General features: G+C 43.3%; 1 protein-coding gene across 1 annotated transcript; it reads left to right on the forward strand.

Moving 5' to 3' along the window:
- The first annotated feature begins 215 nt into the window (after positions 1-215).
- Positions 216-4,400, forward strand: LOC122863539. The gene is made up of 11 exons (XM_044170117.1): positions 216-422; positions 537-614; positions 688-747; positions 911-985; positions 1,082-1,569; positions 1,653-1,980; positions 2,094-2,895; positions 2,990-3,109; positions 3,229-3,561; positions 3,833-3,881; positions 4,157-4,400. Exons 1-11 carry the CDS (start codon positions 216-218, stop codon positions 4,398-4,400), a joined length of 2,784 nt encoding a protein of 927 aa, XP_044026052.1.
- Positions 4,401-13,189: the final 8,789 nt, after the last annotated feature.

The raw sequence follows: 13,189 nt of genomic DNA on the forward strand, positions 1-13,189 counted from the left end.
CACTTTTGTTCAACTTTTATTTTTAGATTGAGAAATGCCCAATGCAGACACATGGACAGAAGTCCTTGTTCAGTGAAGTGAGGAAGTGTATGTGCGGATTCCACACTCAGAAGGTAACACTCAAGACTCAAGTTATGTGTGTGTGTGTGTGTGTGTGTGTGTGTGTGTGTGTGCATATCAGTACACAAAGTAATTAGTGATGTATCTACTCTGCCATGGAACAACAGCCAACCGGAGCAAGTATTGTTCAGGGGCCCACAGGGCAACAGACTGCAGCAGTGGGTCCTGTCTACAGCACCGTGGGGCAACAAAGTGCAGCAGTGGGTCCTGTCCAAAGCACCGTGGGGCAACAAAGTGCAGCAGTGGGACAGGTGCTTGGAGCGGGGGCCCATAGGCAGCGACCATCACTGACTTTGTCAATGGTATTTGGACAGTTATCATAAATTGACCATTAATATTTGACATTTTATTCACTGAATAATAGTTTGACAATATAGTTCTCTCATGACATGACCCTTTGCTTTATTGCTTTTCAGTTTACCAAGCCAAGATTTGGTGGTTCTCATGTTGCTGCTGCAAAGCCAAATCTTAGTAGAGCCAGAAAAGTAACCAAGGTAAATAGAGATCAAATAGCAACTGTTTAAATTGCGTTATTAATACAAGTTACTTAGACTGAATGCTTTACAGACCCAAGTCACCGACCCCACTGAAGGAAGTACCAGCTCTCCAGCCAGCATTGCTGTCTCAGTGAGTAATGATATAACTCACTTTTCGAATACAGTTAAAGTATTTGTATTTCTACACAGAAATTTAAATTCTGGTAGAGCAGCTGTATGAAATAATAACTTTGATTGTGTTGTAAATGAACTTTTTAATAAATGTGAATATATTCCTTGCCATGCTTTTACAGGCTCCAGAGCCTCAGACAGATGCTCAAGCTTCAGTGCCTGTCCTCAGTCGCTTAGCAATATGTGCCACTGTGTCAGTACGTAATGTAACATTTAATTTCATACTGTACAGAGCATCAGCAGTGTCTTTACCAGTAATAAGTATGTTTATGCATTCTTTTGTTATTGCAAAGACTGCTGACTCCAGGACAGAGACACTTGAAGCTTCAACAACTCAGCTGCCCCGTTTGTGGTCAGAGGGCTTGCCACCTGAAGACCACAAATGGATTGTGAAGACCCTATTGAAGCTGGGGCCCAAGGGAAAACTAGAGCTTCAAGACAACCTGAAGCTCTGGTACTTTCCACCACAGCCAAGCCATCTGTACCACCAGGCTCCTGCTCCAGACCGTTTTTTTGCCCACCCACTTGTCTGGATGCCCTACAAATTGTGGAAGGTGAAGGTGGTCTGTTCCAATCCTGCCTGTGGGCGGCATCAAATCACAGGAGCGAGGCTGCACAAGAGGGCATTGCGGGTCCTGGACGTGGACAGGATCTACAATATGGTGACAGAGACTCTAACCTGTACCAAATGTAGATCCACCCATGTGTCTTGGAGCCAGACTGTCCTTATGCAACTGGACTTGGCTCACAGATCAGAATTTCGGGTCATCCTCACACAAAAGTGAGTAACGTCTCTTTTCTGTCTTGCCTTGTCAAATAGAATTATGCAAAACATTCTTACTGATATATCTGTCTATGACCAAGGTATGCGTGTGACATCCGGGTGATCCGGCTTCTGTGGGACAGAGGCCTGGGTAACAGCACAACACGCGTTTTAAAGGAGCTGATGGAGAACCACGCGGAGGAGTGGCTGCATCGCGTAGCAAGGTACACCACAGAGTGTGTAGACTTCCTCCAGCGGCCCGGATTGTTGCCCATGGCATTCCTTGAGCCTCCAGAGCCTGCAGTGGTGCCAAGCTGTAAGTGGCTCCTCTCAGTTTACAGCCAGGACATTTTAACAAGGCTGGAAGACATCAAGGCCACAATAACCTCGACCTATGGCACTATTCTAAAAATGGATTCGACTAAAAAGGTTAAACAACCTTATTTTCTTTAAAATAGGCTACTGATGTTATTAACTACTGCCTGTATTTCAGTGTTTCTGAATCATGTTCACAGAGGCTCTATAAATTTTATGTGCTTCAGATCACCAAGAAGCTTGCCGGAACAGCCAAGGGGACAGCACTCTGGCTCACCTCTGTGGGAAATGAGTATGGTCAGATTCTCATCAGTGTGCTGACCGCTCAGGAGGGAGCTGGCCTGGACATGATGGCAGCAGACCTGGTAAAGAGATACCAGCAAGCCGGTGTGGATCCCCCTGTTGCCTTATATGTCGACTGTGGCTGCTGTACTGAGGCAGGAGAGACCAAGCTGAAGGCCAGATTCAGCGGGTGGCCACACCTCACTATAAGGCTGGACATCTGGCACTTCATATGCCGACTTGCCCTGGTATGCGCAACAGATGCTCATCAGCTGTACCCAGTATTTATGTCGCGCCTATCAGCGTGCATATTTGAGTGGGATGCAGCTGATTTAGCTCTGTTGCGTGAAGCAAAAAGACAGCAACTTCAGTCCCAGGGCCTGTCTTCCCTTACTGATGGTGACATCAATAAACATCTCTCAAGGAAGGAGCTCACTCTCCATTGCCGGAGGAGGACCCGTGGTGAGGAGACCACCAATCAGCTACTGGAGGAGCTGCTGCAGGGGCTCATGGGGACCAGTGGCAACGACTCCCTTCGGGTTCCCCTGTTTGATAGGGAGAGGATGAAGCACATCTGGCGTGCCCAAAGAAAGCACGTCAACTGCATCCAGGACCTGCCAGGTGTTGCTCTATACACCAAGACAGGGGAGCTCACAAAGGGAGGTGTGCAGTTACCCATGTACAGATGTGCCAGAGGCTCTACATCTTTAGAGTCTTTTCATTTACGCCTAAACCGCTTCACACCAGGTTTGTGTCTGTCAGACATGTTGGTTCATGTGTTGTATAGTCCAAGAATAACTTTTTATCTAGTAAATGTTAATATTTGATAATGTACTTCTAGGGACCAGTGCCAACAGCCTGAATTTTCAGGTATACCTGCTAGAAGGACTGCATAGGTGGAACCAGGGCCGTGGTAGTGCTGCCCTGTCTACTGGACCATCTGCTTTACGCAGTTACTTGGGTGACCTGCTTCACTGTGTAAACACAAATTACGAGAAGCACACACAGTGGTAATTCTACTCGGTTTTAAAATCTTTTATTAACTTTTGTAAATTATCCACTTTACCCCTATTATTTCAGGAGAGCTCATAGGGGTACAGTATCTGTTCCGGCAGACTGGTCAGGCACTGCAGGATATGCACCCTGATTCAGAAGAGACTGCTCAGTTAATTGAAGAGCATGACGAGGAGGATGACATGGAGGAAGATGAGGGCTTCTCTAACATCACAGATGACCCCACATTGCTGGACCTGGAGGTTCTTCAGGTTCCAGCCTCTCCGATTCCTGGTCCCTCCACCATTACATCTGGTCTCGGTTCCCTGGCCCACACTACATCCAGTCTGGCCCCCAGCAGATCCACCCTGGTTCCTGGCACATCTGCAATGACTGCCAGCACATCCACAATGGCTCCAGGTAAGGCTGAACAATTATTGGAATATTAATGAAATCAAGCCAAGTGCAATATCCAAATCACAGAAGCTGCAATTTAGAGATAAAATGTGTAACAAAACAGCTTTATAATGAAGTACTGTAGTGTTGCAGAGATGCCCCGGCCTACACATCTTGTTCTCCAGATGTAAGAAAACATGTTTGTTTTGTTTTGTTTGTTTCTGGCTCCCGGCACATCCACTCTGGCTCCCGGCACATCTGCAATGAGCTTTAGTGCATCAATTCTGCCCTCTAGTTCATCCTCTGAGGCTGGAGTTGATATACAAGCTGAAGTTGAAGATATGGTAAGTGTCAGTGTGATCAATTTAGAATATGTAGGTATATAGATATGAGCCTAGCTCTTCACTATTTTTTGAGTACATATGCACACAAATTTTAATAATTCACAGCATCAGTAAAGTGTCATTAAAGGTAAGTGAAGGTTTTACATTGCTATTTTCTAAACTGTTTCATCATTTGCATAGGCTGTTGATGACCAGAATATTCCTGGATATCAGCACATGGACAGACTCGCTGAGTACTTGGTGGAGCTTCGGGATCAGACCTCTCTCTGTCTCAGCAACCAGCAGGCCAGCACAGTTATAGCACTGTGGGAGATCCTGGATGAAGGTGACAAGCAGCGGGTGGTTTATGCAGCACGACATCAAGACAGACTTTTGAGTGGACGGTTCAGAACACCAAAGAAGCCCCAAAAAACGCCTGGTGTGGAGAGCACCACCCGTTGCATGCTCAGTGGCCTGACTGCTGTCGGTTGGTGGAAAATATTTTTAGAAGACTGTGCAATCTTCACCCAAACCCAGTAAGGAAAGGTAAGGGGGCCAATTCGAGGTGGTCCTTAATTCTGAGGGACTATCATAAGATCAGGCAGCTTGTTGTTGGTAACTCCCTGGTGATGCAGGGAACAGAGATTCAGCTGGTGGAAGTGAACCAGAACACCCCCATCCAATGGCACAACAACAAGCAGAAGAGGCAGGAGCTCTCTGTGCTTCTCCAGGGCACTGCATTACCTCCAGCCCTTCCTGAGTCTGAAGAGCCTCTTCAGGAAGCAAGAGTATTCCCTGCTGAACCCACGCCAGCACGACAGGAGCATCAGTACCGGCTGCCGGAGAGTACAGCAGGTCAGGCACAACAGAGGCAGACAGCCTCTAGTCAGCTCTCACGTCCCATCTTTCCAAAGTGGACAGTGAAGAGGCATGTGTTTGTCACACCCCCAGCACCAGTACCCTTTCTGACACCTCAGAGCCTCACACCAGCAGTACAAACTGTTCGTCTCATACCCATAGTCCTTCCTTTTTCGGTAATTCAGGGCACCAACCAGTGCGCCTACCAGCACAGTAGAAGCTGGAGCCACTCCAAAGAGGCCATATAGGCGAACTGTAGCAGTCAATACTTGTAAAAAGTGTGGCCAGTTCCGCACTGTTGACACTGGACACAGCCAGTACCGTGGCAGAGTGTATTGCCCTCTGTCCGAATCTCTTTCAAAAGACCAGTGGTTGGAGGAAATGAGGAAAAAGTTCTCTAAATAATCATACTGTAAGTGTATTGTAAATGGTTAATAGTTTTAAATAATAGTTTTATTGTAAATAGTTTACAGTTTGATATATTTTGTGTTTAATGTAAATAGTTATATGAAAATCGATATTTCTTCTTTGTATTCATTGTACTTTTTGTGCTGTTTTTTAATTAAATCTTTCAAAAGTGTTTCTTTATGTCTTAAATCTTTGAACAAACAAAACTGGTGTACAGCAGATGTACAAAGTGGTGTTTTTAATGACAGTTTGTGTAAACCAGCACAATAATAATAATAATGATGACAACATTCAATAACAGTAGCATGGTATGTTATTTACAAGTTAATTAAATTGACACTTGATAAAACACCATGCTGTTAAATGTTGGGAGGTAGTCTCTGATATACATGAGGAGAAGTTTCAGAGTGAGGGTCAGCAATGGAAAGATCCGCTACCCAAGTCATGAGATGAGCTCTTGGCAGTTGGCATTTAGGTCCTTCAGGAAGGTGAGAAAAGAAAAAATGAATTATTACACATAAATGAATTATTATAAATAAGAAGCATATGCATGTCAAATAATTTTTTCACAAGAATAATATTAGCATTTATAAAAGATACCAAACGATCCTTAAATGCTGACATAACTAAGAATTTATGTAAGGTGCAACAACATTTATCATTTATTGCCTAATTATTTGCAACCTAAACTTTAGGAGAAAGGGTAAGGAGACCAATAAGCAATGGAGTCCCTTCGCGCATGTCAGTAGCCTAGCTTTTTAACTGGGGAACAGCCCTCCGGGAGTGATGTCCAAATAAGGCAATCTGCGTCACGCAGCAGGTAGCTGCCACTCTCCTCCATTGAGAGCTGCCAATTCCACAGTTCCACGGTTCGAATCCCATGGCGTGTCCATAGACTTTAAAAACATCAAATGTTTCCTAGTTGTGTTCAGGCAGCTAGAAATACATTCATCAAATAGATATGGACACAAATTAGCCACATTTTTCTTTTTTTCTCCCTTTTTTTCCCCTTTTCTCCTTTCTTTTCCTCTTCAACCTCCTCCCCCTTTCTTCCCCCTCTTTGACGGACGAATGTCAGCATATCTGATGAAGGTCTACTCAGGATGGACAGCTTGTAAAGGTATGCCAAATGTCAAATTTGGAGGAAAATCAACCCAAATGTCAAAAATGTCCCCATTTGTCAATATATATATTTACATATGAACATTAATAACAGTAATATTCAACAATGTCCCAGTTTGTCACCACAGTTTCCCAAATGTACAAACAAATATCGGTGACCCCCGTGTCAAAAATATTCCAATATATATATGCTAAATATATAATCTATACGGACAATATTTACATTGAATATTTAATATTCAATAATGTACCCATCCGTCACTGCGGTTTCCCAAATGTCCAAAGAGGTATCAGTGACCGGAATGTCAAAAACTATATATATATATATATATATATATATATTACATATGTACATTAATAACAATAATAATAATAATTATCCTGTTTGTCACCTCGCTTTCCCAAATCTCATAAAGGAAATTGTACGAAAGCGCCCCCCTTTGGATTTGACACGCTGGCGCATTTGTGTTCCCATGTGTCCCAAGGAATGGTATCAATCGGCACCATGCAAAGTATGGCAAACATCGGCCACATTGACACATTGTGTCAACTTTTTGACAATGGCAATACTTTGCCATTAATTTTCACCGACAAACTGGAACATTTCCCTTACAGAGTCATCCGCAGCTTTGTAGGTACAGGAGACAGCTGCAGCACAGAAACTGGACACAGCTGTAGCTCCGCAGGAACAGGGGTCAGTTGCAGCTCAGACTCAGCAGGTTGCTGCAGGACAGGAAGTTCAGGTGGCTGCTGCAGCTCAGGGGGTTTGGGAGGCTGCTGCAGCTCAGCAGATTCCGGTGTCTACTGTAGCACAGAGAGTTCAGGAAGATCAGAAGGCTGCTGCAGCTCAGGAAGTCCAGGAGGTTGCTGCAGCCCAGGAACAGGAGGGTCAGGAAGTTGCTGCAGCTCAGGGGTTTCAGGAGTGTGCTGCAGCTCAGGGAGATCGGGTGATTGTGGCCCAACCAGAGCAGGAAGTGATTGCGGCCCAGACAAGGCAGCAGGTGGCTGCTATGGGCCAGCAGAGGCAGGAGATGGCTGCAGCACGGGAAAAGGAGACAGCTGCAGCTCAGGAGGTTCAGGTGTTGGCCGGACCACTGACTGGAGACCAGACAGGACTGGAGCAGCTGGGTAGTGGTGAGGATGAGAAGCTGGGCAGCGGAGAGGCACGATGTTTGTGGGAGCCACGTTTCCATCTGGGGTGCTTTCCAGAGGGTGACTCCGAGACAGGAACAGGCAGAGAACTGGCTGGTTCGGGGCTAGCCACCTGGGTGTTGTCAGACTCCAGAGCAAGGTCAACTTAAGTAGTAATGAAAATTTTGGTTATACTTTGTTCATACAAAACTGTTTACTAAAAGACACAATTCTCAAAAGTAGGCTCATATTTATTGAAATATCAATGTAAAACAAGTACATTGTGATAAACTATTCAAACGTAAAGTACATACTTGTACAGAAAAGTTAGATGGAGATAAAAATCCAGAGTCCAGCATCGCCCAGCAGCAGTAGAATGCAGTGTTGATGGTGGCTTGGAGTCCAATGATGGTAACAGGACAGGAAAGAAGAGGCCAAGGTGCTGCTAAGAAGACAGAGAGAATGATAGGGATGAGAGGGTCAGTGATATCGAGTCAGCAAGAAAATCCACAAGTTCCCATCACTATGGAGGCAGAGCCTCCATTTTAATCCAGTGGACGCAGAGATTTTAATGCATGTAATGCATTGTTGGGACTCCACAGATGAATTATTTCATTTCGGTGATTAACTGAAATTTTGTTAGGAGACTGCATTCTCTTTTGTCCCACAATCCTGAAAGCCATTGAACGCAGCACTGGCCAGTCTGACAGCTGTGGCTGTCTCCCTCTCAGTGTGGCATGCTACACCCAACTGAACTCTTTTCTCCTGGCTTCGCCTCCAGCACGCAGCAGATGGTTGTCTGCTACTACAGAACCGAACTCTCTCTTACAGCAGCGACCTGCGTAAGATTTCTGCAACAAAGGTTAGCACCAACGGCTGCCACACATAAAGCCTGCCAGCTAACTTCACATGCTAACAGGAGCACAAAGCAAGATAACACTGAGCTGTTGACTCTATAAGGACAACCACAGGCAGAGCGACTGGCTTCCTTCGATCTCTACAAGCGGACACTGCACAGCAAAAGACACTTCCACAACAGAACCACAATTCTTCCCAGCTTGGCTTGTCTACAACAGACTGACTGCCAGCTAACAGCAGCACCAAAGCCACTTCTCTTTCCCTCCCACAGACAGGTAACGTAATAATTGGGTATAGCATAGAGTAACAGTGTATATAGCTTAGCAAAGGACTGTTTAACTTTTGTACATGTGACGTTACTGATGTGTTTTCATTGAGGTTTTATTGTTGTGATGTGTTTTCATCTGTTAGGTTGAACAAACACACACACACACACATTTAACTATTAATCTGAGTTCCAAATTGATGGTTTAGTGTATTTTATGAGACTGAATCAATTAATTGGCTATCATTTCTCTTCTTTAAGAAGAGTGGTGCCCCCTAGGACTATATTTATTTAAGTTATTATTTATGATTATCTTTGATAATCTTGATAACCAAGTCTAATTGATTGCACCTACACAGTTTGGTTCCCCTTAACCATTGTGAATCCCATCAGTGGACTGTGCACATTTACCTTTAAAAAAAAGAGCCTGTGTCAGAGCAAAAGTGTGAATAAGTTAACACAATAAAGTTTTATTCAGAGTTGTCCATTAATTCGTCATTTACCAGACTTACATTTCCTTAATGGATGATAAAGTGGTGGAATCTGACTGTGTATTAGGCTGCAGCCTACTTTACATTTTACATATATTTGTTCAGCTTTAATCTGACGGGGATAAAACACAGGGCCAACAACTGAAGATGAAAAATATATTAATCAAAGACATAGACACATGATTGTAAGCTCACAATCTGATCCAGTAATAATGTCTTTTAATAACGCCTAATGACTTTTACGATTTTAACTGAGATTACACATTATGTGCAATAAACATTTTAGTGGAACTGCTCTAACAAACTGACAGCTGTCTCGTGTGCTCAGAGTCACAGTGTTATAAAACCAGAAGCACATGCAGAGGTTTTATTCGCAGCTGACTTGATGCTGTGTAATATTTGAATATGAGGGCAAAAAACGCAGTTCAAAGAGATGACTGATAGTGCATAAAAGTGATAACTTCAGATAGTTCTGAGTAACAGAATCTAAATCCTTGTCGGATATTAGTTTGACAGTAAACCTCTGCTAATTAATGCGTTTCGATACATGCTTTGATACGGACTGAATGAATGAGGAAATGAAACAGCATTGTTTGGAGAGGGAGGAGACACAGAGAAACTCGGGGTTTGTTGAAGAAAACCTGCCAGCGAGCAGATCAAGTTCACAGAGTCAGTTACCATGGTAACTGATCCAGAATTTAATTTACCTCTCTTTCTGGAACTGCAAACCTGAACTGAGTTTCCCTCAGAGGTTTCACTAAACCCGCTTTCAGGGGTCCAAACTAAATTATCTAACATGAGCTAGCTTGTATACCACTGCCACAGCTAGCTAACACTAACGTTAGCAAACTGTAGGTAACGCCAGTAAGTAAGCAAGCACAGCACAGCATACTCACCTGGAGATCACAATGATGTTCGACCTTGTCTTTCATCTCCTGGTAGAAGCCAATTTGTTTTCTCCTGTTGTACGATGACTATTGTTTAGCCTTTTTCCAGTGCACAGGAAGTGAAATTTAACTCCCTCGTGCGGTGTCCAAAATGCATGGAAATTCAGAGCCCCGTCAGCTAACCTCCAGCAGCGCCGCCAAGGCTGCGTCACACCCCAACGTGAGGTCATGTGCGAGGGCCTGGTCATCGCTGCTTGGAGCTTTAATATTTGATTTGTTTTCTCATTTAGCATCTAGTTAAAAATCTGTGTTAATTTTAGGTCTGAACAACAAAAGGACCACGAACAACATTCTTCATTAATTAGAATGATTTTTCTTTTTATGATCTGTTATTTCCCACATTAACTTTTATTATGGATACAATTAAAGTCAAAGAGAGTAGGAGAGTCTGTCTTTGTCAGCAAGAAATACATAAGAAACACTTTTTACATCATTTATCATCATTTCTCCTGATACCTGACGTGCTGCGGTAAGCGTATTGTGTCATTTCCGGTCCGGGTGTTTGTGTTTTACTAGTAGTGTATATCTGCTGCTCTAGCTCATCACAGTTAATTTCGTTCGATTGTTCCTTATAGTGATTATCTATCTGCTATAAACTTACACTAGTCCTGCTCAAGCACTCATAGCTCTCTCCTTCTTTTAACAACTTTCTTGCTAATCCCACAGTTTACACGCTATTCAGTTTTGCTAGCTACCGTTTTTTAGCTTAGCAGCTAGTGATTGCTTCTCTCTCTCTCTCTCTCTCTCTCACTCTCCTGCTCTCTCTTGCTTGGTGAGTCAAATGTTTAGCTATTCCTCTGACTCCTTTAGTGATAATAGTACATGTAATAAATGTTGATTTGTAGCATTGGAGGCGAGGCTTAGTGAATTGGAAACACGGTTCCGTACCATGGGAACTCAATCATTAGCTGCTGTAGTTAGCCAGCCCCCAGTAGCTGATGCGGACCAACCAGAAGTAGCTCCTGCTAGCCGTCTCCTGGCAGCTCCCGAGCAGCCGGGAAACCAGGGAGGCTAGGTGACTGAAGGAAGCATAGCCCTAAGCAGAAGCCCATGGTTTACCACCAACCTGTTCACGTTTCTAACAAGTTCTCCCCACTCAGCGACACACCCGCTGAGAAACAAACTCTGATTATTGGCAGCTCTATTTTGAGAAACATGAAGTTAGCGACACCAGCGACCATAGTCAAATGTATTCCTGGGGCCAGAGCAGGCGACGCTGAATCCTATTTAAAACTGCTGGCTAAGGATAAACGTAAATACAGTACGATTGTTATTCACGTCGTAACGACTCCCGATTACGCCAATCGGAGGTCACTAAAGTTAATGTTGAGTCAGTGTGTACATATGCAAAGACTCCGTAGTTTCTCTGGACCCCTGCCAAACCTGACCATTAATGACATGTTTAGCCGCATGACATAATTCCGCCGCTGGCTGTTGAGGTGGTGTTCAGCAAACGATGTGGGCTTTGTAGATAATTGGCGGAATTTTTGGGGAAGACCTGGTCTTGATCTGAATAAGAGAGACGGCATTCATCCGACTTTGGATGGAGCAGCTCTCATATCCAGAAATCTGGCCGAGTTTATTAGTGGACCTAAACCATGACAACTCAGAGTTCAGACCAGGAGGCAGAGTTGCAGTCCTACACGCTTCTCTGCGCTTCCAGAGCAGTTACCCACCCAAAACTCCTTAGTGACGGTGTCTGCTCCCCCAACCACTTAAATTAATAAAATCTGAAGTTAACAGAAGAAGAGTTATAAATAAAAACCTAAACAAAAACGCTGAAATACCACAAAAAAATAGGAGGATTAAATGTGGACTCTTAAACATCAGATCTCTGTCATCTAAAGCTGTACTAGTGAACGATTTAATATCAAAGTATCATATTGACTTATTTTGTCTTACTGAAACCTGGCTGGGTCATGAAGGATATGTTAAATGAATCCACTCCGCCCAGTCATATTAATACTCATATTCCTCGAGGCAGAGGAGGTGGAGTTGCAGCCATCTTCGACTGAAGCCTATTAATCAACCCTAAACCTAAACTAAATTATAACTCATTCGAAAGCCTTGTTCTTAGTTTTTCACACCCTACCTGGAAAATACAACAGCCAATTCTATTTGTTATAGTGTACCGCGCTCCTGGTCCTTATTCTGAGTTTTTATCTGAATTCTCAGAGTTTTTATAAAGTTTAGTCCTTAAAACAGATAAAGTGGTTATTGTAGGTGATTTCAATATTATGTGGACGGTGAAAATGATAGCCTTAGTACTGTGTTTATCTCATTATTAGATTCAATTGGCTTTTGTCAGAGTGTACATGAAGCCACTCACTGTTTTAACCACGCCCTCATCCTTGTTCTGGTATATGGCATTGAAATTGAACATTTAATAGTCTTTCCACAGAATCCTTCTTTATAGGACCATTATTTAATAACTTTTGAACTGCTATTACTGGACTACACGCCATTAGGCAAAAAATCTTACTCTAGATGTCTGTCTGATATTGCTGTAGCTAGATTCAAGGAAGCAATCCCATCTGCATTTAATTCAATGTTATGTCTCAATATAACAGAGGACTCCTATATTAATTTCAGCCCCTCCCAAATTGACCATCTAGTTGATAGCGCTGCAGGCTCACTGCGAACAACACTTGATTCTATCACTCCTCTAAAAAAGAAGATAATAAAACAAAGTAGGTTATCTCCATGGTATAACCCCCAAACCCGCAAATTAAAGCAAACGTCACGAAAACTTGAAAGGAAATGGCATTCCAACAGCCTGGAAGAATCCTGTTTAGTCTGGCAAGATAGTCTTAAAACATATAGGAAGGCCCTCCATAATTCCAGAGCAGCTTACTACTCATCATTAATAGAGGAAAATAAAAACAACCCCAGGTTTCTTTTCAGGACTGTAGCCAGGCTGACAGAGAATCACAGCTCTATTGAACCATGTATTCCTATAGCTCTCAGTAGCAACGACTTCATGAGCTTCTTTAATGATAAAATTTTAACTATTAGAGAACAAATTCATCAAGTCCTGCCTTTAGCCAGTGCCAACTTGTCTTCAAACACAGGAACCTTGGAAGCAGTTGTAGAGCCTGATGTGTGTTTTGGCTGCTTTGCTCCTGTCAACCTTCTTCAGCTGACTTCAACGATTAATTCATCTAAGCCATCAACCTGTCTCTTAGACCCCATTCCAACTAGGCTGCTTAAAGACGTTTTACCCTTAATTAGCTCTTCTTTAATGGATAT

The sequence above is a fragment of the Siniperca chuatsi genome, linkage group LG16 (assembly GCF_020085105.1).
Source record: "Siniperca chuatsi isolate FFG_IHB_CAS linkage group LG16, ASM2008510v1, whole genome shotgun sequence".
In the NCBI taxonomy this organism is placed as follows: domain Eukaryota; kingdom Metazoa; phylum Chordata; class Actinopteri; order Centrarchiformes; family Sinipercidae; genus Siniperca; species Siniperca chuatsi.